At 38.1% G+C, this 24,907-nt stretch overlaps 1 protein-coding gene across 1 annotated transcript in view; it reads left to right on the plus strand.

Moving 5' to 3' along the window:
- Window positions 1-24,907, plus strand: part of slc35f1 (solute carrier family 35 member F1) — a 162,969-nt gene that overhangs the window by 118,601 nt on the left and 19,461 nt on the right. The window contains exons 4-6 of the mRNA XM_049484229.1: window positions 2,097-2,256; window positions 5,234-5,390; window positions 12,380-12,432. Of these exons, the coding sequence (XP_049340186.1) occupies window positions 2,097-2,256; window positions 5,234-5,390; window positions 12,380-12,432 (370 nt within the window). The remainder of the gene's footprint in view (window positions 1-2,096; window positions 2,257-5,233; window positions 5,391-12,379; window positions 12,433-24,907) is intronic.

Genomic DNA, 24,907 nt, shown 5'->3' on the forward strand with positions numbered 1-24,907 from the left:
CACTTTAAACACTTGTATATATTGATGTAACCCTAGTTTATTTTATAACCCAGCTTTGTGTGTGTGTGTGTGTGTGTGTCAGAGACAGATGGTCAATAGAGAGTACTGTAGCATGCAGGCAGTGTATATAATTTAGATTTAAATATTGCTGTGGGGTTAAGTTTTTTTTTTTTTTTTTAATTGTCAAAATGTTCATAAAACTCTAAACCACTTACCCAGTCCAGACAGAATATTATCACCACATCTTTTTTTCTACACTTACTCTTTGTTCACTGTTGTTATATAAAAGCACTTTTTACACATCAGTTTTTCTCTGCATACTATATTACTATTCTTCTTCTTCATCCTGTCCTTTAAAGATCCTTTAAACACCACAGGGCACCTGTAATTTGGTTGGTGGGTCATTCTCAGCACGGCTTTGACACTGGACCCCAATAATGGTGGGTTAGTGTGTGTTATGCTGATACGAGTGGATCAGACACAGCAGTGCTGCTGGACTGAGAATAGTCCACCAACCAGAAATATTCAGCCAACAGTGTCCTGTGGGCAGTGTCCTGTGAGCACTGATGAATGATTAGAGCATGATCAACACAAACTGTGCAGAAAAAGATTTAGAGCTTCTGTCTGCGACTTACATCTAAAAGGTGGAGCAGCTAAGTGGGACCATCTGTTGGATTGAGTAGTAAGTAAACACAGTGTTTAAAACATTTAGCAGCACTGCTGTATCTGATCAGGACATACCAGCACAACACACATGAACTTACCATCAGACATATCACTGATGAACAGTGATATGTGAACAGTGTAACAGTGAAACTACAAAGTTAAAGAACTATAAAGTGTCCTGTATGATTAGTGAAGCTGAAAATATGCACAGAGAGGGCAGAAGCAAGGAGGTGTTGGCTTGAATGTATACAGGGTAAAATTACTCAATTAGAAGAATGCAGGTTTTGTTACGGATTCTTTGTAAACTGTTTGGAATTATTCAGGTCAACTTCTCAGGTCTACTTGTCTGATTTACCTTAGTGAAGGACTAATTAGATACACTAAGGCCCAATTCCATTTCTCTTTTGTACCTCTACCCCTTGTTTTTGAGTGTAGACGTTTAAAGGGGAAGGGGTGAAATCCTTCCCAAGAGAATTGGAACACCCCTTTAAGCACCCAATACAGATATATAGCAGTGGAGAGCTAACTAGTTATCTTTATGGAATCGTATGTCCGATTGTCTTCAGAAAGGGGGGCAGGCGGTGCAGCAATTAATTGTTAATTATTGTCCTTTCTTTAATTTCTCTGAGAGACGAGCTGAAATTACCTTTTATTTTACTTCATTTTTCCCTTCCACCTTAAATGCTGCAGCCCCTGCTATCTGTTGCACCACTTTAGAATAGCTAGGCACTGAGATGAACTACAAGTGATTTTTTATGCTAGACAAAATACCCATAAAACAGTGGAACTACACATTAAACCATGGTAATATACTGGTTTTAATAATGTTTATCATGAAAAATATTTGATTGTTTCTTTGATCGCTTGTGCCGCTGTCTTGCCAGTGATTCTGATTGCCCTATGTTTTGATTGTGCCTCTGAAAAATCTCAGTTTGAGGCTTCATGTACTCCTAACACTTCCCCACTTACCCCTAAAGCCTTATAGGAATCAGAACACACCACCCCTAGGCAAGCACTCGCAAAACAGAGGGCTAGGGCTAAGTGGTTAAATGGGTGTTGGATGGGAAGTGGAGATACTGGCTTCCACCAGGATAGCTCTGCAAATGGGTGAATGAATGATGAACTGATATAAGTAAACAAAAATAAATGGAGTTAAACGTTTAATAAAATTGTTGTACTCATTGCTTTTACATATGACACCATTTGGTGTTTTTTATCTCCAATAATGATGATTTATTACTACCCTATAAAGCTTCTGTAGAGGTTGCATAAATTATTGAGATAATCACTGGTGCATTATTCAGTCTATAAATTTGCACAACCTCAGTGTCAGCCATCAATATATTGATGTCTTTTTAGTGCTGGAGTTTATTGCTTGTCTATTAAAGCCACTCATGCGTGTGTGATGTGCTCTGTTTGTGTCTCCTCAGCTGCTGGACTGCTTCGTCATCCCTGTGGTTCTGCTGCTGTCCTGGTTCTTCTTGTTAGTGAGGTATAAGGTGGTGCACTTTGTGGGTGTGGGCATGTGCCTGCTGGGCATGGGCTGCATGGTGGGAGCTGACGTGCTGGTAGGAAGACAGCAGGGCTTGGGTAAGGGAATCCAACAGCGTACACACACACACATACACACACACACACACACAGAGTACATCTCACACACCCTACTCCCCCGTGTAGTGCGACATTTCATATGCAGCCGTCCTCCACGGCCGTTGGAGCTGTGTTCAGCACTGACTGAGGTTTCTTACAGAAAGCCCGAGTCATTAAATATGAAAGAGGGATAGGGCTTGCCGGTATCTCACTCAGCCTCCCTGAGGCCCAGGTCTCATGAAAAGCATACCAAAGCATTGTCTGGACTCCAGTGGGTTAGGGTTTTTTGGAATACTATAATTTACCCACAGGGGATCTGTTCTTTAACAATACAATGCTCATTAGCTGCTGGTGTTTCATTGTGCTTAACTCATGTATAACAATCAGGAAAGAAAAGAGAAGAGAAGCAATAGGAAGGATTTATTTTGTTGAGCGGTTGATTCATCCTGGATCATTTCGGCGGAAACAAGCTTATTTGCACCAGCAAAAGCAATATTTGTTCTGCGAAGCTCAGCTTTGTTAATGTAAACTACGTTTTTAAATTATAGATGCCACAGAGACCGCCACTAACAGCAGTGAATTTGTTTAGTAAGACATATTGCAGTGAAATGCCTTTCTGTACAAATTCAGCCCTTTGCGAAATGACTAATGACTAAACACTAGTTTAATCATCTTATGGAGACCAAATAATACAGTGGTATAAAAAAAGTTTGGGCACACCTGATCATTTTTTTTTATTTTCCTTTATAAATCATTGGTTGTTCAGATCAGCAATTTCAGTTAATTATATCATATAGCAGACGAACACAATGATATTTGAGAAGTGAAATAAAGTTTGTAGGATTTACAGAAAATGTGCAATAATTATTTAAACAATATCAGGCAGGTGCATACATTTGGGCACCCCAACAGAAAATTACATGAATATTTTTGCAGAAACAACAGCTTCTAAACACTTCCTATAGCTTCAAATGAGAGTCTGGCTTCTGGTTGAAGGTATTTTGGACCATTCTTCTTTACAAAACATCTCCAGTTCAGTCAGGTTTGATGGTTTCTGAGCATGAACAGCCCACTTTAAATCACACCACAGATTTTCAGTAATATTCAGGTCTGGGGACTGAGATGATCATTCCAGAATGTTGTACTTGTTTCTCTGTATGAAAGCTTTAGTAGATTTTGAGCAATTTTTAGGGTCGTTGTCTTGTTGAAGTGTACAGCCTCGGCACTTCAACTTTCTCACTGATTCTTAAGCATTGTTCTCAAGAATCTGCTGATATTGACTGGAATCCATGAGACCCTTAACTTTAACAAGTTTCCCTGTACCTGCACTGATCACACAGCCCCACAGCACGATGGAAACACCACCAAATTTTACTGTGGGGAGCCGGAAAGTGTTGTCTTGGAATGCTGTGTTCTTTTTCCACCATGTAATTTCCAGTCAAAGCAGCCAAGTGTAGGTTCTTCATTTTTAATTTCTAAGATGATTAGATTTCACATAATTTGCTTACATAAAAAGTAGTAAAATGGAAGTGAAATAAAAATAAATGAAATCCCCCAGAAGTTTCCAAAACTACCCCCATCAGACCTCAAACTTTTATCTTTGAGAACGGCTTCAATCTCGTCTCTGATCTGAAAATATCCACAGGAGTTTCTGTCCATCCTTGTGAGATCTCTCAACACTGTGAATCTGATGAATATAAAAACAAAAAATTCTGCTTTAGTTCTCAGAGCAGTGGTCTAAGCTCCCCAGGTTTTTCAACATCGCTGAATGTGATTGTGATGTTAAGAAGCAGAAAATGTTCCAACATTTAGGACTAAACTTTGAAGAGTGAGAAAATACCCATGTAGATTTCCACAGAAAAACTGAAAGTAAGTCTTCTGTGAACAACATAAGTAATGATTGTAGAGAAGAGTGAGCGGTGGATGTAATTGCAGGTAATCTTTAATAAGTAAATAAAGCAAACACTGAAAACATGCTCGTCTTTGAATTAATCGATTCATTTGTGTCTGTTTCAATACTGTCCCAAAACAAGTTTTGCTACATTACACAGCTTTACAGCTTCTAAGATACGTTTTAATATGCGTCTAAGGAACTGCAGGCATCTGATCTGAGATCAAAATGTTTTGTCCCCAAATGATCTCAGAACTGTGTTTGTTGTCATCATGAAACATGGCAACATTGCCATACTTCAAAAGAGATGCAAAGCATTGTCTTTTTAGTGGAGAAAAAATCACACACACATCACATTGCTTTATTATTATTATTATTTTTTTCATAATATTTTTAATCATTAGCATTTGTGAAGGGATATTATAAAAGACCTATGTCTGCTGTTTGGGATCATTTTGAACTTGAACACAAACAAAATGTCACTGAGGTGGATGATGATTTGAATGTATTACAAGATCAAATCTTTTTCCGAATCAGGTGGTTCATTTAAAAAACCTACTTTTGCCATCATTAGATAAATCATAAAACAGGCAAAATAAACAAACAAGATTAAACCAGTTATTAACTGAAGCAAGCAGAAATTAACAGAAACATGCTAAACAAACATGACCTGAACAAACTGGAAACAATCATAAACTAACATTTAGACACAGAATTCCATACAAAGGAACACAGAAACAAAGGGAGTGTATGCACTCTAACAGACAAGGAACACCTGGGGAAGATAATGAGAGGGCTAGGCTACAAAAGAGACACTGTTGGGAACACTATGACAAGGATGGGCTAGGGCAGAGCCAAAACAGAAACAGAACAGGACCATGTATAAAGTAAGAAATTACCTGATTTATCACCTGATAATGATACATTTCCTTTTGTCTATATATATACTTAAAATCTATAAAACTTGAGAACTAGATTATAAAAAATCCAATTGGGCAGATTAGAGTATATTTGACTTTGAAATGAGCACATGAGTCATCATGATCAATTGTTATGTCTAACATTATATTATTCCTCTCCTGGCAGGAGACCATAAGCTGCTGGGGGACCTGCTGGTTCTGGCCGGTGCTACGCTGTACGGCATCTCTAACGTGTGTGAGGAATTCATTGTGAAGAACTTGAGCCGTGTCGAGTTTCTGGGCATGATGGGCCTCTTCGGCTCCTTCTTCAGCGGCATCCAGCTGTGAGTGTCACTCTGTAATATCTCTCCATCCTCCGACCTGCATTACTGGTAATAGTGTTTGCATTGTTGCACTGATGGAAACCTATGTATAAGCTCTGATGGAGCCAACCAACACGATCATAGGTTTTCATTGCAGAGACTGGAAGATCTTATTATATTAAAGCTGAAAGAGATAGAAATGACTTTAAGTGCAATCTAAGGTTAATTTAGTATAATATCCTTAATAATGATATGTATGATAAAACATTAATCAAAAAATTGCTTCTGGGTTTAAGCACTGAGTTTTTGGTCACAAAAAGTGGTAGCTGTGTAGCATGGGAAAGTGTAGCATGGCTGACCCAGAGTTCTGACCACTAGAGCCCTGACCACTAGGTACAGTGGTGCCTTATTGAGTTATTGATCACAAGGTTCTGGGTTTCGATACACATGCACACCAAGCCACTGTTAGTCCCTTGAGTAAGACACTTAAAACCCTTTCTGCCACAGGGGAGCTTTAACATTGCCAGTGGTGGTGGTTGTCAGTGGTGGTGCAGTAGTCAGAGCTCTGAATTATTGATTACAGTGTGTTCAAAGTGTTCAATACCCTCATCCACTAAACTGACACTTTTTAAGCACTTGAATGATGTAGCATGACGGAGACTGCACTCTGATACTGGTTTTCAGAGATAGCTTTGTGTAAGAGCAATGGATTGTTAACGACAGGGTTGTAGGTTTAATACCCATGTCCACTAAGCAGTCTCTATTAGGCCAGCTTTTATCTCCAACGACCCTGTAGCATGGCTGACCTTAGTATTTAGTGGTGCCTTATTGATTAAAACATAGAGTTATTGATCACAGGGTTGTGAGTTTCAGTACCCACAGTCACTAGGCTGCAACTGTTGGGCCCTTGAATAAAACCCCAACAGAGAACTTTTTCTGCCCAACTGGAGCTTTAGCATGGTCAATTTTCAGTGGTAGCTTAGTGGTTAGAGCACTGAATTATTGATTACATGGTTGTGGGTTCAATACCTTTTCCCCCAACAGGAGCTTTGGCATGATCAATGTTCAGTGGTAACCTAGTGGTTAGAGCTTTGGATTACTAATTACAGGGTTGTAGGTTTAATACCCATGTCCACTAAGCTGCCTCTATTAGGCATGTTCCTTACCTCTCACATCTCCAGGAACACTGTAGCGTGGCTGACTTTGGTTTTCAGTGGTGCCTTATTGATTAATCCATAGAGTTATTGATCACAGGGTTAGGAGTTTCAGTACCTAAAGTCACATTTAAGTTGTTGGGCCCTAAACCTAGACACTTAACTCTTTCTGCCCAAGGGGAGCTTTAGCTTGGTCATTTTCTAGTGGTGGCTCAGTGGTTACTGATTACAGGGCTGTGGGTTCAATACCCTTATCCACTAAGCTGACCTTGGTTTTCAGTGGTGCCTTATTGATTAAAACATAGAGTTATTGATCAAAGGTTTGTGAGTTTCAGTACCAACAGTCACTAGGCTGCAACTGTTGGGCCCTTGAGCAAGACCCCTAACTCTTTTCACCTAATGGAAGCTTTTGAATGGTCAATTTTCAATGGTAGCTTGGTAGTTAGAGCTCTGGATTATTAATTACAGGGTTGTGGGTTCAATACCCTCATCCACTAAGCTGAGATGTTTGGGCACTTGAATGATGTAGCATGACTAAGCCTAAACTCTGACACTGGTTTTCAATTATAGCTTTGTGTTAAAGCTCTGGGTTGTTAACGGCAGGGTTGTAGGTTTAATACCCATATCCGCCAAGCTGCCTCTATTACGCCATTAATCAAGGCCTCTACCAGCTCCTGGGATCCTGTAGCATGGCTGACCTTGGTTTTCAGTGGTGCCTTAGTGATTAAAGGATATTAATGATTAGTTATTGAGTTATTAATTACAAGGTTGTGAGTTCTAGTACCTATATTCACTAGGCTACAACTGTTGGGCCCTTGAATAAAACCCCAACAGAGAACTTTTTCTGCCCAACTGGAGCTTTAGCATGGTCAATTTTCAGTGGTAGCTTAGTGGTTAGAGCACTGAATTATTGATTACATGGTTGTGGGTTCAATACCTTTATCCACAAAGCTGCCAATGTTGGGGGTCTTGAATGATGTAGCATGACTGAGCCTAAATTCTGACACTGGTTTTCAATGATAGCTTTGTGTTAGAGCTCTGACTTACTGATCACAAGGTTTTGGGCTGCCCTTGAGCAAGATCTTTAACGCATATTTTCTTTATTTGAGCCATGACATGACTGACCTTGTGCTCTGACCCTGGGTTTCTAAGCTGGAATACGTGAAAAGTAGACTTTTATTGCACTACACTATAAATGCATAATGACAATACATGTACTTGATACTTTAAATGTAATGACATTTCGTTGCACATCATTATTACATATAGTACCAGTCAAAAGTTTGGACACACCTTGTTTTTCTTTCTTTATTTATTTATTTATTTAATTTATTTTCTACATTGTAGATTAATATTAAAGACACAAAAACAAAATGTGTAGTAAACAAAAAAGGGTTTGCACCCCCCCCCCCCCCACACACACACACACACAATTCCCTGAAAGCTACAACTATTGTTCAGCACCTCCAGGAACCCCTTCAAGATGCTGAGAAAACTACTCCAGGTGACGCTACCTTATGAAGATGCTGAGATACAAACACCAGGAGTGTGCAGATCTGTCCTCAAAGATAAATGTGCTACTTAGAAGAATCTAAAGTATAAAACATATTCTCATTAGTTTTTTGTTTACAATATAATTGAACATGTACTCCTGTATAGCTTTCATATAGGCTTCAATATTAAAATTTACAGTGTAAAAATTCTTAAAAAGAAAGAAAAAATTTAATTAGAAGAGATGTGTCCAAACTTTTGACAATTGCTGTATAAATGAAAAAAAAAGTATTACAATTTGTGGTAATTCCATTTTGCAGGTAATTCCAACTGCAGTGTGTGCCATTTTAACTGAATAGTAATTGCCATTGTCCAGAATGGTCCGGTAACCTCCTCAGGTGAGGTTTTCAGATACACACTACAGTCCGTGCTCCAAACAAGCTGCAGGCCCCTGTCAGTAGGAGGTTGTGAGTTCTCCGCCTAATGATTTCCTCCTCAGCTGTGTCTGCACTACAGCACGCTTCTCCTCCTGAAAGCTTCCGCTTCTGCAGCAGCCAGCTGGCCTTTGCTGGAACTAGCTGGAAACATCTAGCAGACCTCAAGCCAACTGGAAACATGTTCTCCCCCAGTCATTCTATCTATACGCCAGCATGGGCCACTTGGATCCCTCTCCTCCACCAACAAGCTTGCGGTAGCCTCGAGCTGAGGCTGAGACCACCAGCCGCCGTCTTCGGCATGCCAGCGAACTGAAGCTCACACAGACACACCAACATCTATATCCCGCTGTATTTACACAAACCCCAGGCGAGCTGTTTACTCATGCCAGCCGCTTACATCTCTGGCGTAATTATACTGAGACGCACTCAGACGTGAAAGGCTGGCCGCGGCTAATGCTGTACTATTGACGTAGCAATCATTACCGAGCACAGAATCTGCTCAGTTTAATTCAGCTGTGGATTATTTCAAAGTTAAAAGCAAGCCTCTCTCTGGAGAGAACTACGTGTTAAAGTCAATATGGCCATTCAGATCAAAATTATGAACATATGCGTTATTGCACTGGATGCGAGTATTATTTATGAGTTTGGCTCAAAACTTTGAACTTACTTAAGTTCACATTATTAGGCGGAAGTGACTCAAATCTGATTTTTTGCTCAATGTAGCTCAGATCAGATTTTTTTATGGCCGTGTGAATGTGCCAATTACGTTTTTTTTTTTTTCTAATCAGATTTGAGTCACTTTCATATGTGGTCCTAAATTGGACACGTATCTGCTTCATGGACATGTATCCAATTCAGTGACATGCAACATAAATGTGAATGGTCAAATCAGAATTTATGCATCTTTTTGCTTTTACGCATGCACTACATGCTTTTCTCTCATACCCACACATCTCTTGGTGCAGCTATTCTGCTATAGCTGCAAAAACAGCAAAAGCAAACCGCCTGACCTGTTTTCTCCTTCTCAATTTGAGCATGAATGTTAGACCAGCTGTTTACTCTTCAGCCCAGCACAAGATGCTCTACATATGAGTCATCTCTCAAATGACGTTTTTTTGTTGTTGGTGAAGAAGACAATGTTTCAGGGAAAGATTTGTTCACATTACACACAGATACAGATCACTTACATCTGTGAACCGTCAAGATATCCAAATCCGATCTGAGCAAAAAAAAATTTAAGCAATGAAGCTTGTAATGTGAACATAGCCATGGCTTCTGGAATATCATTCTTTAGTTTTGCACTGAAGCTTTAAAGCTAATGTAGCTAACAAGCAATGGAAGTATGTTTTACTAAAACGACATTCTGGATAATTGACTTCCGTTACAATCTGATGAAAATTCATGTTTTTTTTTTTTATTTAATTTTCATTTTGTTGCAATAGGGTATTCTTGAAATATTATGTTTTGTCATATCGCCAAGAATATCGTTATCGCAAAAATACCATGAAATGTTGTGATATTATTTTAGGGCCATATCTCCCACCTCTCATGAAGTGTCATGTTGAATATCCAGTGGCCAGTATGAGAGAATTATACCCAAAACACCAAATTGAACAGGCCTGCTACACATTGTAATTAATAGCATGACACCAGGGAGGGAAATGGCTAGTTGGGTCACAATTTGGCCATTTTCACTTAGGGGTGTACTTACTTTTGTTGCCAGCGGTTAAGACATCAATAGCTGTGTGTTCAGCTATTTTAAGGGCACAGCAAAATAACACTGTTATACAAGCTGTACACTGACTATTTTACACTCAATCAAAGTTTCATATCTTAAGTGTTGTACCATGAAAAGGCTTCACAGTGTGTTAGTCCCACTGTGTGTTAGTCGCACAGTGTGTTAGTTCCACAGTGTGTTAGGAAGCAGGTACTAATCCATCTAGATCTTTAAAAAGATTCTTAAAATCAGTCCTAACTGAAACAGGCAGCCGGTGTAATGAAGCTAATATGTTCTTGCTGTTTTGTTTGTGTAAGTACTCAGTGTGGCTGTAGCATTCTGAACAAGCTGCAGTCTGTCAATAGTGTTTTAGGTAATCCTTTGAATAATGCATTACTGAAAATCCAAAAGCATGGATTAGCTTCTAAGTATCTTGCAGTATGAGTAAAGGGTCTGACTAATGCTGTATTTAAGAATGCAAAAAAGCTGTTTTAAAGACAGTAACAATATGAGATTTAACCTCATATTAGCTGCAAGATAAAAGCCATGACTTAATGGCAGCATACAGAATGAAAACAGAAGTGGGTATAACTCAGAACCCTGTGGTACATCTTAAAGTGATAAAGTGAAGCACAACTAAATAACAAAGTGATATTTTGTTTTCCGCATTTCTACAACCACTTTAGGACAGTTCCAGAAAGGCCAACTCAGCTTTCAGATAATAATGATAATAAAGAATCTGATTTGGTCGTAAGGGGATACTGAGATGTAAAGCTGTTTACAGCGGCCTTTTCTTGAATGTCTCTACAGTGACCTCTGTTAAAGAATGTAATGACAGAGGGAAAGGCACTGTGGACATTAAAGCAGTTCTCACTTAATTTATTGTCAGATAAAAATGTCCCATGAGTTCTTGTTCATGTCAGTGTTTAAGTCGTTCTAGATTATGTGTAGATCCCATGGAGCATTATTGAGGTCAGACAACTCACTATTCCAAATAATTTTCGAGGAAATAGATGGCATGAGATCTGCGCCAAAAACAAAAATGGACCATCCAGACTGTTATCAGCAGCAATTCTAAAGCCTGGGTCTGTGTTGATATGAGGTTGTGTCAGTACACAGTGCAGCTTTCAGAACCACGTCTTGTAAAGGGACCTCCATTTTATTTTTTAAGAAGACAATGCAAAAACCACATACGGCATACATTAAAAAGTATATTTGCAGTCTTGACTTCTCCCCAGCAGAGAATGTAATAAAAACCCTGTAATGTTTCACATTTTAAAAAGGTGTTTGCAGGAAGAATGGGATAAAATAACACCTTTCTCACTTGGTGTCCTTAGTACCTAAATGCATTTTAAATGTTGTAAAAAAGGGATGACAATTTTACAAAGTGGTAAATGCTTTACAGTTCCACCTGTTTTTGCAGGGCTGATATGCAGGAAAGGGTATATTCTGTATGAACATATGAAATGAAGTTGAGCAGATGAAATATCTGGGGTTTGTGCTGTCTGCAGTCAAATAAATATCAAAGGAAATGCCAGAAACTCTGTGCTGTTTATTTTGTTGCATACAGACCTTTAAAGTATAGACTGGGGATATGAGTATGTGTGTTTGTACAGTCTGACTGTGTTCACACGCCTCTGAATAAGCAGATTTTAAGCAAAACAAAAAACAAAATCAGATTTGTGGCAGTTAACACTGTAAGCTGTGACGGCTGAAGGCAGTTAACACCGTCTCCCTCTCCGCTGCTCTTTCCAGCACCGCTGGCCCATCATCCGGTAACCCTGGTAACGGCTCTGAAACCCTGTGATGCTCTCCGGAGAGGCAGCGGTGCCTGTGTGGATTGTTTCTGGTGCTGTAATTGTGTGTATGTGTGTGTGTGTGTGTGTGTGTGTGTGTGTGTGTGTGGTGGGGGGTGGGGTACTGTGGCTGATTGCTAGCGGGCCGTGGAGACACTCTGCAGCGGGACGAATCGCGTCAATAGAAATCCCTCGGAATGTTCCGGGTGGTCGGAGGGATTGACCGTTCTGTGCTCTGACACCGGGGATTCATCAACCTGCGCTCCGTAACAGTGATCGCCCGCCTGTCAGAGTGAAGCATGCAGCCAGGGCTTCAGAGACCACGCCGTTTTTCTTTCACAGACGCTCAGCTTTTCCTCTCCACTCTGCTGCTTCACCTGTGGCTGACATGAATTGATGTATTTTTCTGTTTCAGAGCAATCATGGAGCACAAGGAGCTGCTGAAGGTGCAGTGGGACTGGCAAATAGGTAGGTCACACCCTCAGACATGACAGTTTTTGTCCTGTAATTGTGGCATCGCATAAAGTCACTGTATCACAAAAACATTGTTTCTTCAAAACAGCATTTTTTACAGGAGAAAGTCGAAACCCGCTTCACTTTCAATGGAAGTCAGTGTGAAAAGATATTATTCATAGTTGTCTTGGAGCATTCCCATTGATGTGTTATGAAATGTGGAGAATGTAAAGTAGAACTGCTTTTGTAAAATGTAAATGGAGACTGTTGAATAGACATCTTAACCTGTATCTGGAAATAATTCAGCTGAATTGGAAAAAAAAACATTCCATATAAACATAGGGAAGCAGTAAAGACTATTCAAGTTCTAATAGAACCCCTAATGGAGATCATTTAGTCAAAAAAAAAAAAAAAACATCCGTGGACGAGTGAAGTATATGCCAGACCCATGACCTAAAAACATGCCAAACCTAAAAACATGTACAAGGTATTTTTTAGCATAAAATACTTCCGCATTGTTGTGATTTATTTTTTTGTTTATTCTGTTTAATACAAAAGAAATACACAGATCAAGCACAACATCATGACTACCTCTTTGTTTTCTATTCCATTTTCTATTAGTCAGCTCCAATGAGCATATACCCAGCTAAAAGTGAACATTGTAAGAACGTTTAGGAACATTTTGAAAAGGTTCCAGGAACGTTCTGAAAAAAGTGACATAATAAAGATTTGCAAGACAAAGGTATTAGAAAGGTTCTCATATAACTTTCCCAGCTAGACAACTATTAAAAGTAACTTTCCCAAACAAACAATTAAAGCATTGACACATTTGAAATTGCAGAGATGTTACCAGAATGTTTTAAGCATCAAATAAGAACATTTAGAAATCTTGACAGATGGAGTGTTCTAATAACGTTAACTGTAACGATCAGAAAATGTTCTGCCAACCGAAAAGTATTATTATCTGGTATAAGCTCTTTGTAGTTCTATAACTACATACTAGTTCTTCTTTTTCTCTGCATACTTTATTATCCTCCATTCACTCTGTCCTTCAACAGTCAGGACCACAGTGAATCAATTATTAGGGTGGTGGATCATTATCAACACTGCAGTGACACTGACATAGTGGGGGTGTGTTAGTGTGAGTAGTGCTGGTACGAGTGGATCAGATACAGCAGTGCTGCTGGAGATTTTAAACACCTCAGTGTCACTGCTGGACTGAGAATAGATCACCAAACAGAAATATCCTGCCAACATGATCCTGTGGGCAGTGTACTGTAATCACTAATGAAGGACTAGAGGATGACCAACACAAACTGTGCAGCAACAGATGAGCTTCTGTCTCTGCCTTTACTGTATATGTACTGTATATGGACTGTGGTCATTATGTTATGCTCAGTGTATACAGTCACACATATGTCCTTTCTGTTTTGGATTTTTAGATCGATCTATCTATCTATCTATCTATCTATCTATCTATCTATCTATCTATCTATCTATCTATCTATCTATCTATCTATCTATCTAAGACAAGCATTGGTGTGTTTTTTGAATAGCAGTGCTTTCTGCCTTGCTGCTCTCCCATGAATGACACCTTCGAGTGCCAAATTCTTCTTGACGTCACTCTTAATTTTGGCTCTGAACGTGTCAGCCACAGGAGACAGCAGGGCTAAATAAAAACTGGTGTGTATTTTTATTTTTATATGTGTAGGAGGGAGAGGTGTTGCAGAAAGGGATTGATAGCATTTTCTTCTCTACTTTTCCCCAACATTGTTCACACATACAACACAAACTCCCATTCTAAAACGTGTGAGATCCTTTCTCTGTGTAGTGAACCTGTTCTGTTGCATGTGGGCCAGGATGGCTTGCTTTTACTGAGGAAACAATGAATTCTGATTTATATCAGAAAATGTCAGGACATCTGTCCATGAACTGAATCTCAGGAGGAGGTGGGCCATGCAGCAAGACAACGACCCTAAGCACACAGGTCGTTCTACCAACAAATGCTTCAAGAAGATTAAATTGGGTCACACCAGATACTGAAAGCAAAGTTTTGCATTCGAGGTCCACTTACAAATATGTAATATTGGATCATTTTCCTCAATAAATAAACTACCATATACCGTATAATATTTTTGTCACATTTGTCACATTAATTATGTTCACTTAATCTACTTTTAGGACTAGGTGTAAAAATCTGATGATGTTTTAGGTCATATTTATGCTATGTATGCAGAAATATATAAAACAATTCTAAGGGGTTCACAAACTTTCAAGCATCTCTGTATATCTGGAATACATTTCAAAAAGTAGCCCACACTCCCAGCACTGCACACAGAATTGTGGATGGCAGATGCTGCAGCATTCAATATTCAAGTCATATTTCACCATAAAATATTCAGGCTTGGTATTCAAGTTACCGTTATCTTGAATTCATTAAATTTATCCTGATTTTAAGCTCAGTATAAGCATTGCCTCATTATTTATTTTTCATAATCCAATCTGCATCTTCCAATTTTAAGCATCAAATCATAAGATATTTAAAAAATATTATTAAAAATTAGTCACCAGTGTCCAGGCAGGGCACAGTCTCCTGAGTGAACTCTCCACACACCCCAACAGCTCCACTTAAAGTGTCTGTAAAATCATCTCGTGTATTAACCGCCCCTGCATCACTCCTCCTCAGTTCCAGGCCAGCGTACAGCAGTCCGAGCTGATAAATGGCATTTGGCTGCGGCACAATATGGAGGTGGAGAGGCTGTCAGCTGTCCCATATTTTCAGTCTTTTCATGATGCCAAGGCTGTGACTTCACGCTCATCCCCAACCTCCTGCTGTGTGTTGTTGGAGAGTCAGGCCAAGCCAAAGGCAGCATTTGGGCTGCGTCTCTGGGGACTGAGTCTTGTCACAGCAACATCAGTGAGTCTGGAGTTGCTCGAGGGGGGACAGCACCATTAACTCCCACTGCTAGTGCAAACACAGCACCATGTGTTGAGAGTGTTCTGCCCTAGAAAAATAATAACTCACAAAACATGACAGTATAGTACAGTAAGTTTGGGGACACAGCTAATTTTGAAAAAAAAAAAAACATTGTAATTTTTCAACAAGTAAGAAACTTGGAGGCTTTGTTAACATAATACAGCCACAGTCAAATAATAATAAAACAAATAAAATACCATATTTTTCACACTAAAGAAGCACCTAAAATCCTTTAATTTTCCCAAAATTGTCAGTGCGCTTTATAATCCAGTGCACTTTATCTATTAATTTTACCAGTCAGGTTGTAAGGAGCAGTAAAGCCACTCCTCTGGAGTACAGCGTTATTCAGGAGTTTCAGTTTACTACTCCAGCACCGGGGCTGGAGTAGCATTAGCATTAGCTGCTAACCGCTATTTCCCCTTCCAGAGGTGAGTACTATCGGACTGTAGCCTGCTGCTAACCCCGGCTAGCCAAGCTGGAGCAGCATTAGTGTTAGCCGCTAACCATGCTAGCTCATTCATCATTTAAAGATGAGTATATCGGACTATAGTCTGCACATTTATCATGTTATACCAAGCAACGTGGGACAAACCGCTAGCTAATATCACTCTGACTTATCGGAACACTCAGGGTTCCTCAGTGTAGCTCTGTCGGGCAGTTAGCAGTTAGCCCCTATTGCTAATGCTCCAGTCTTAGTGCTGCAGAAATTCAGTAATCTAAGCTTACTGTAAATAAACAAAAGCACTTTACTCACCCAAATAAACAGTTTTCAGGAGAGAAATCTGTGTAGAGCAACATCCAGCACTAGTTTGACAAGTTAGTTAGCTACCCCCCCACCACCACCTAGTGGTGAGACCTGCTGAATTAAAAATTCCTTATTGTGTCTCTTAAAATGCACCTTATAATCCGGCGCGTCTTATATAAAATACGGTAACTATTAAACATCATTTACACATGAAACAACTGTCAATGTAGCCAGGTCAGGCTGTCCTAGGTAGTTCAGCCTAAGAAAGCAGAAAGTACCCAAAAAGTATATAAACCATAGACTGTGTATAGCTGGACAGAGCATCGTCTCTCAAAAGTGAAGCCACCACAGGTCGGGCGCCCCCTGCTGTTCGGTTTCAGAAAGCTGTGTAACTCCACCCATCCCCATAGGTTTCATTGGCAAAACAGACAACTTTCAATCACGTTTTTTTCTAATATACTGTAATTCTACCTCCATTATTTAAATGTAACAGCTAGTGTAACCTCTGCTTATATTGTCAATTTTTTATATCCCCACAGAATTCGTTTTTAAAACGTTATTCAGCTCTATTCAAAAAAGGTGTGGTTATGGTAAAAGGGCTGCTTATGGGCGGGACCAATAACAGACCGTCAGTTCCGCTGCACCCCGCTCTGCAGTCTGTGACCGCGAGGCAGCCCTCCGGGGCGGGGTTATTTAAATGAGTAGGCTGCTATCCACAGTCTTTCTCCCTCCTCTGGTCTCTGCTGCGCAGAATCGGGTGTCAGGATCGCCAACATGGCAGAAGATTTTGGCTTCATTTTCATTGAATGAATGGGAACGGAGACACGGCGTCCATCTTTTTTTACAGTCTCTGATATAAACATAACAGTACACAAAAAAACCTTCCCATTCCCCAAGATGGATTACAGGGGGAAAACCTTAATACAGTACACAAAAAACAGCTCTGATACATCAGCTCACAGATGTCAGCAATGCAAATTGTGCTTTCTCTCAGACTCCAGCTGCTGATGGCAAGCAGCATGTTCCAGAATTTGGAAGCTGCGATACTTGGATCATAATGGGAGTGCCTTAGACCACTGGGCAACTCAGAGCCCCAGTATACATTATTCTTAGTGCAAACATAGACAGTGGCTTGTTCAGTTTGTTAGTATTTACATAGAAAGATTTTAAAAAGTTTTGTTAAATTTACTTCAAAACTCATTTAACTTGAGCACTTGGTGTCATCGTACATTTGAATAGCAGCATATATGTGTACTGTATATATAGATATACCTTTACTTTACTTAAAAAAAATAGGTCACAGCATTTCTTTAAATGCGAGTGTAACTGAGCACCATAACTGTGAATGATTTCTTAACATCACAGTGAAAACTCTTTTCTGTTGGTTCCATTACCTGGTTTATTTTCAGTTTATGTTTAATAAATTCAGGGCGAGTGAAGCGAAAGTGCAGAGGAAAGGTGTCTGCGGGAGAAAAAAAAGCTTAAGAAAAGGTAGGCCTGGCTTAAGGTCATCTGGTGATATGTTTACTTGCTAATGTATCATATCTCAACCCACACACAGCAGCTCTGAATCCCTGTGGGAGAGAAAATGATTTCGCTGCTACATATCCTGATCAAAAGAGATAGAGCCGCTCTCTGAGACGATGCCCTGGAATGTGGCTAAATTTGTAGTCATTAGCGCCAACTAATTATAAAATTGTCCTGAATATTCATGATATTCAAATGTGCGCGCTGATGTCTCTTTAGCAGGGACGATTACAGCTCAGTTAGAGCCCATCCTGTGCACTCTCTGCATGCGATGCTCTGTTATGAAGATCTTTGGGCAGCATGCCATTTTCTGCTGGGTTTGGATCATTGGAGAAAGGACATGAAGCATTTGAATAACCCATGATGTCCTAGGCTGTGTGTGTATGTGTGTGTGTGTGTGTGTACACTTAAAAGTTCCAAAGTTACAACCATGAAATTGCTGTGTCCTCTCCAGAGACTGATACTTTTAAGCAATTTCCAAAAGCTTTAGAACTGGTGTAGCAGTGCTGAATTATACTTTGCAGTGCTGGCTCAGATCAGCATTTCCTGGGAACATAGCAGGGCTCAGAGCTCAGCAAACCCTTAGGCTTTGGCTGCTGAATACCACAATATGGTTGCATATTTAAAACCCATTACATTTGCATGCAGACATGACTTGACAACACTAAAAAACATATTGTGTGCAATCACAGTGATAAGTGTTTCACAATATATAATATATATATTTTACATTATTTAACAAACATTGAAGAAGTATCATATTTTATTGTTTGTTTTTCATTAATGTAAAGAAAAGTGGCTGTGGCTGTTGCAGTGACAGTCACGACTTAAACCACTGAATGGTTGCTGATTGAATTGCACATTCCCACTCGTTACACACACAAGGACACACAACAGTGCACAAACCCATCTTTTATATCAACAGTATACAGAAAACTGAATAAAATAACATTGCTTTTTATGTAAATGAGCTGCTCGTACACCTTCACAGCATGAAAGCGCAGGTCAGTTTCCTCTGCTGAGAAATTCAGATTTACTGCACCATTAAAATACAAATCTGCCAAAGTCAGAGCTCACATGGCTCTTAAAGGGAATAGAAAATGACACACCGATTTCACATTATTTCACATTAAGCATATTTTTTTCAGTCGTTATGATACCAATATAGATTTAGATTGCATATAGATTGCTAAAATAGGGCCCATAATTTTTTTTTTTTTTTTTGTCTTTCAAAGTGGGCTTTGGTGTAAAGACTATTTGATTTTTTGTAAAGAGTCTTTGTAGAGAGACTTACATAATCTGATTTGTTTACAGTGGATGTGATAGAAAGATATATATTTTAGCTAATATAATTTGATCTGTTTTAATGATATTATATGTATTGAATGTGTCCTGTTTTACTGACAATGTTACTGTTTGTCTACTGTAAAGAATCTAAAATATAAATTATATTCTTGTTTGTTTAACACTTTTTGTTTACTAAATAATTTAATATGTTTTTCGTCATAGTTTGGATGACTTCAGTATTAATCTACAATGCAGAAAAATGTAAACTAAAAATGTATTAAAACTGCAAGGTTGTCACATATGGTAATGAGGTTGGATATGTGTGCAAAAATGATTTGCTTTGAACGAAACAGGAACAAACTAAACAAAGCAGAGACAAAACAAAAAAACTGAAAGAATATGCAATCCAAACAGGCCAGCACACAACAGCTCAAAACACCTACATATCCAACAGTATATTCATTCAACTAAACAATAAACAGCTGACGAAGGTTATAGGAGGTTATAGAAGGTTATAGAAGAGCAGGGCTGAGAACAGTAAACAGCTGGACACACTCAGGAGTGGGTAGGATGAGGGCAGAGATGTGAACAGGTTGTCGAGCTCACTGCCAGTTAAACATATGGAAAAGATGGCACAAGGTTGACGTACAAAAAGAGAAAAAAAAAATGAAGACAGGGCAGCCATAAGGGCAAAGCTGGGCTCTTACTGGCACACAACTCATAAAACACAGTGTTTTGCATCAGGCAGCATATTCATAACATTTTTATATAATAGCTTTTCTTACAGAGATTTAAGAGGCATTACATTCTGACTGCACACACACCATAATCATAGCTAGAGGTAAGCTTTATGAAAACGTTTTTTTTCTTAAACTGTAATGGATGTATTGGATGTCCTCAGTGGAGAAAGAACATTGTCCAACTGCACATTTAAAAAAAAAAGATTGTTGTAAAAGATTTTGTTCTGTTTAATTCAAAGTAGTGCAAAACATTTTAATTAAAAAAAATTGCACTAAGAATAGGAGAGTATTTGAATGGTGTTTATTTTTAAATCTGCTGTTACTGATGCATTTTGTGTGCATGTAAGAATATTGTGTTAAATGTATGTTAGGTATTGTGGAAATGTTTATATATCTTTTTATATTAAACATTAGAATATATTTTTTTTTACAAATATCCCTAGTTGATGCAACTAAGACATTAAATTACATTACATTGCATTCTAGTTAAACCTTTTATCCAAAGCAACTTAAAAAATAATTGTGTATATTAGCAATAGAGGACATAGATAATAGACTAATAATAATAATAATTATTATAAATTTGTTTATATTGCACCTTTAATTATATAGCACATTTCATAGATTAAAATGTAGTTCAAAGTGCTGTTCATACAGACAGGTGTTTAGAACCAGTGCATTTTTTGAAAAGAAATAAAAGAAACCAGTAAACTACAATGAACAATGAAATTATGATGAGACATAATGCAAATAAAACACCATAAAATAAAATAAATTAGCTAAGATTGCAAAATGTTGTAGATATAAAATATTCAACTACATCAATAATAAATAAATAAAAACAGAATATATGATAATGTAAACTAATCATTTATTAAAACAGTTTATAGAGTTTATAGAACTGATGTTGCTTAAACTCATTTGGTAAGCTATTCCTTTTCTTTGGTGCATAAAAACAAAATGCTGTTTTCCCACTTCTCTTCTTATAACTGTAGGTATTTTAAGCGGACTTGCAGTTCTTGATTTTAAGGAATGCCTGGAACATACAGAGATAGACAATCTGTAGTTAGGGGTGTGACGAGATCTTAACCTGTCTCGCGGGGGGAAAAAAAATTGTTTAGTGTGGATTTTTAAGCGGGATCTGGCAACACAGCAGGAGTGCAACTAGTATTAGCGCAGGCAGTTGTACTAATCCCTTAGCTTTGTACTGTATTTAAAATGTATGTAAAATCAGTTTGCACTTCAAGCATAGTCTTAATATGACTGGTTGTGGTTATGCATAGTTAAATTAAAAGAGATTTATGAGAAAAAAACACAAACCATAGTCTTAATATGACTGGTTGTGGTTTGCACTTATTGTTTGCACTATAAGACCTAGAAAAGTTTTTTTTTTTTAATTATTTTTCTTATTTCTATTTCTTATAGAATCAATGTGTGAGAGAAACCACATTGCGTTATATGATTTTGTCAAATAAAACTCTAGTTTTCAAGCCATTTTTCATTTTTGACGTTTTCTTTAAAATTTTATTTTTAAATCTCGTCTCGTCTTGTTCTTGTGAACCCAGTATCGTGTCTCGTCTCGTCTTGTGATATTAGTGTCTAGTCACACCCCTATCTGTAGTATATGATGGTGCAATATCCATTTAAAGACTGACAGCAGTAGTTTACAATCTATCCTAAAAGAGACTGGAAGCCCATGTTAGGATCCTAGATCTGGTGTTATGTGTTTTCTCTTCTGTGTTGCCTTTAACACTCTGGACTAGTTAAGATACCACAATTTACATATACATTAATACAAAGTATTCCTATGCTGAGACTACAGTTGTGTAAAAGGCACTTATTACCATGCTGAACAGGGTATTGTAATAGTACAGCACCATTAGCAGCACATTCAGCATAGTATATTTAGTACAGTAATGTGTGGTTCCTGGAACACAGCGTGCTTGATTGTGAAAGCCAGTGATTTTTTATGCACATTTACATTTTTAGAGCAGAAATAAAGCAGTGGTTGGAGATGATTGCATGGCTGAATTTGCATAAAGCCCTCAGTTGTAAAAGAGGAAATTCCTGGAGGGACTGATTAACCAATATGTATAATATAATGTAGTCAACAAATGAACTACATTCTAATGACCATTCCATTAAGAGACTAACTCTTTAGCTAAACTAGGCTAAGGCTAGTCAGTGTTTTGACATACCAGATGCTCGCAGATGTAAAACCAGCAAAAAAGTTTAATGTTGGAAAGGCAATCCCAAAGATTAGTAATAAATCCAGGCCAGCTCAAAAACAAACACAGCGGGATAAGCCAAAACAAAGTCAGAAATTAGGCAGCATTAAAAAAAAACACAAAAGTAATGCCATAAAATGCAATAAACACAGCAAAGGGGTAAGACAAAAATAGTGAATCTAAAAAACAGAAAAAGGTCATAATTACACAACCATAATTACACTTTGGGCAAGTGTTTCCACGAAAATTCACATAAACACAACAGCGAGTGGAAATGAAGAAGCTACTGAACGCAATGTCATGTGATTGACAAAGCCTAAAAACTCACTGGTCCTCCTGTTTTTTTTTCAATTGCAGTCCAAACACAAGAGTTTTATCACTAGTAGAAGTAAAAGTAGAAGTGTGAAATATTTGTCACAGACGCCCCCCTGAGAAACTAATCCTGTCTGCTTAACACCCATTTCAGCAATACTTTGCAAAAAAAAACAAAAAAAAAAACTGGCCTTTAATACACACAAAGTCGTCAGGCACAGGTGAAGGTCATCAGAAATTAGTCACAGCTGCAGGAGATTAGAATTTAGGTAACAAAGAGCGTGGGTTGGTTGAAAAGTAGCATGTGACTATGGAGTGAGAGGGACTGGAATTCTGGGTAATGCAGTCCATAGTGTCAGTAGAGGAAATAGGTCCAGGAAGTGTGACAGCTAAGTGAACATAAGCTTGTTTTTTTTTTTTTTTTACAGTTATTAGAATAGAACTGTTTTACCACAAGCTTTGGACCTTTCGTGCTTTTAACTTAAACATAACAGGGAAAAAAATCAAACTTTGATTGGAAATGTTTAAATTATATGAAAATGATCCCCAAATATCTCCTGCTCTTCCCATCAGGAAAACCTGATCGTTCCCAGAATCACAGTTCAGAACAGTTTTACAGTTAGAGAGCATTAGCTCAGGATGAAAATGTATTGTCTAAGTGGGTTTGGTATAAAAATCGCTGCACTAATTCAATAGGTTTCAGATTTCCTGCAGTGGAATTGCTGAATTGGGAGTGACAGACTGTTTTGGAGCAGCCGATGTTTTGGATGTTGTTGAATAAGTGCTGTTTACCTTCTGTTTCTGCCTCCAATTCAGTGTCTTCATCTGCAGGAATAAAAGTCATGTCCTTTACAGATGCAGGTTGTGATGAATGGCTTTGCGAGCACAAGCAGATAATTCTATTATTTGGTTACATTCAATCTAATAATGCCTGTGCTAAATGAAAGATGAGCAGAATGTCTCTGACCCCACTGTCCTTCACAACTTCAGTGACTTTTATATTAAACTATTCTTTAGCGATGAATCTCAATTACATAAATTTGTTTGCCCTTCGCTTACATCAATTCATAGATACTCCCATATTCATATTTAAATGTATCTTAATACACATTTTGTTTCACATTACAAAGATTGCTGGCTTAGATTTGCATAATTAAAATGTATATACAGCTCTGGAAAAAATAAGAGACGGCTTATAAATGATACATTTCTTTGATTTGACCGAATTGAAATACTCTGGAATGTATAATCAAGAGGAAGATGGATGATCACAAGCCATAAAACCAAGCTGAACTGCTTGCATTTTTGCACCAGGAGTGGCATAAAGTTATCCAAAAGCAGTGTGTAAGACTGGTGGAGGAGGACATGCCAAGATACGTGAAAACTGTGATTAAAAACCATTGTTATTCCACCAAATAATGATTCAAATATTGAACTCTTAAAATTGAATGAATATGTTTTCTTTTTTGTTATCTCAGCCATTTCTCAATTTCTAAATGGGAGAAATAAATGCGAGAAATGTTTCCATAATTTATAGAATAAAACAGCAATGTTCATTTTACTCAAACATATACCTATAAATAGCAAAATCAGAGAAACTGATTCAGAAACTGAAGTGTTCTCTTAATTTTTTCCAGAGCTGTATATAAATATATAAAGCATTGTCACAAGAAGTGAACAGAAGACATCAGTACTACAGTGCTACTATAGTCTGTTGAATTTATGTGCAGACGTTTACCATATTTAGGCTTTTTTCTGCAGTGACATTAGATGATCAAATCAGTTTCTTCAGTATAAACATGGTCATTAGTTGTCACGCTGGTGTTGTTGCTTTCATACACAGAAGTAGAAGAGATAGAAACTCATCTTCTCACCCTCCAAACAGTCCATACCCGGTCAAATTACAGTGTAGAATTTTCACATTGCAACAGGAAAATTCAGTAACAGAGTAAGCTAGTGGTACTTGGGACCTTTGATGTTGGCTTGAGAATTTTAGAATGCTCCAGGGGACGTTTGACGGTCTCTGTCTCCGGATAGGACCGGCTCCGGCTAGGTCTGGTCTAGGAAGACATTCACTCAAGGCAGCCGATATCTGTGGTTGCAGTTGTTCTGTGGAGGTTCGAATGACGTAAAGACACGATAAAATCCAATTTGAGCTGCCATAGGGTACAGACTGAGACACTTCTGTACAAATCTGATTATAATAACATTTCAAACCACCTGAGAATGTGGTTTGGGTCCAATTTGCTGCATTTTTTTGGCTCTTCAGACTGTCAGAAATCAATATGGATACAATATACATAAGCCACAAATCAAATATGTGCTAGCAGGCTAAACATCACTTTAAAGTAATACAGTATTATACTATATTCAGGGCACATACAATTCTATCAACAGGAGGGAAAAAACTAAGAAAAACCTGCAAGTGCAAAAATCTGTGTAAAAAAGATGCTATATAGACTAATAACACTGCAGCTGAAAAACAGTTTTTAATATAAAACAGGTCTCAATTAGTGTTATGAGCAACAAAACATTTTATAATAAAAAATACATGATGCCCATTGTAATGAATGCAGTGTCTGAAAGGGTTGATTAATTTCCAGTCAATTATATTATTTTAAGTAAAAATATGATGACATATTTAAGTGTTTAGCCAATCTAATCATATCTTTAT

This window comes from Astyanax mexicanus, chromosome 1 (assembly GCF_023375975.1).
Source record: "Astyanax mexicanus isolate ESR-SI-001 chromosome 1, AstMex3_surface, whole genome shotgun sequence".
Classification (NCBI taxonomy): Eukaryota; Metazoa; Chordata; class Actinopteri; order Characiformes; family Acestrorhamphidae; genus Astyanax; species Astyanax mexicanus.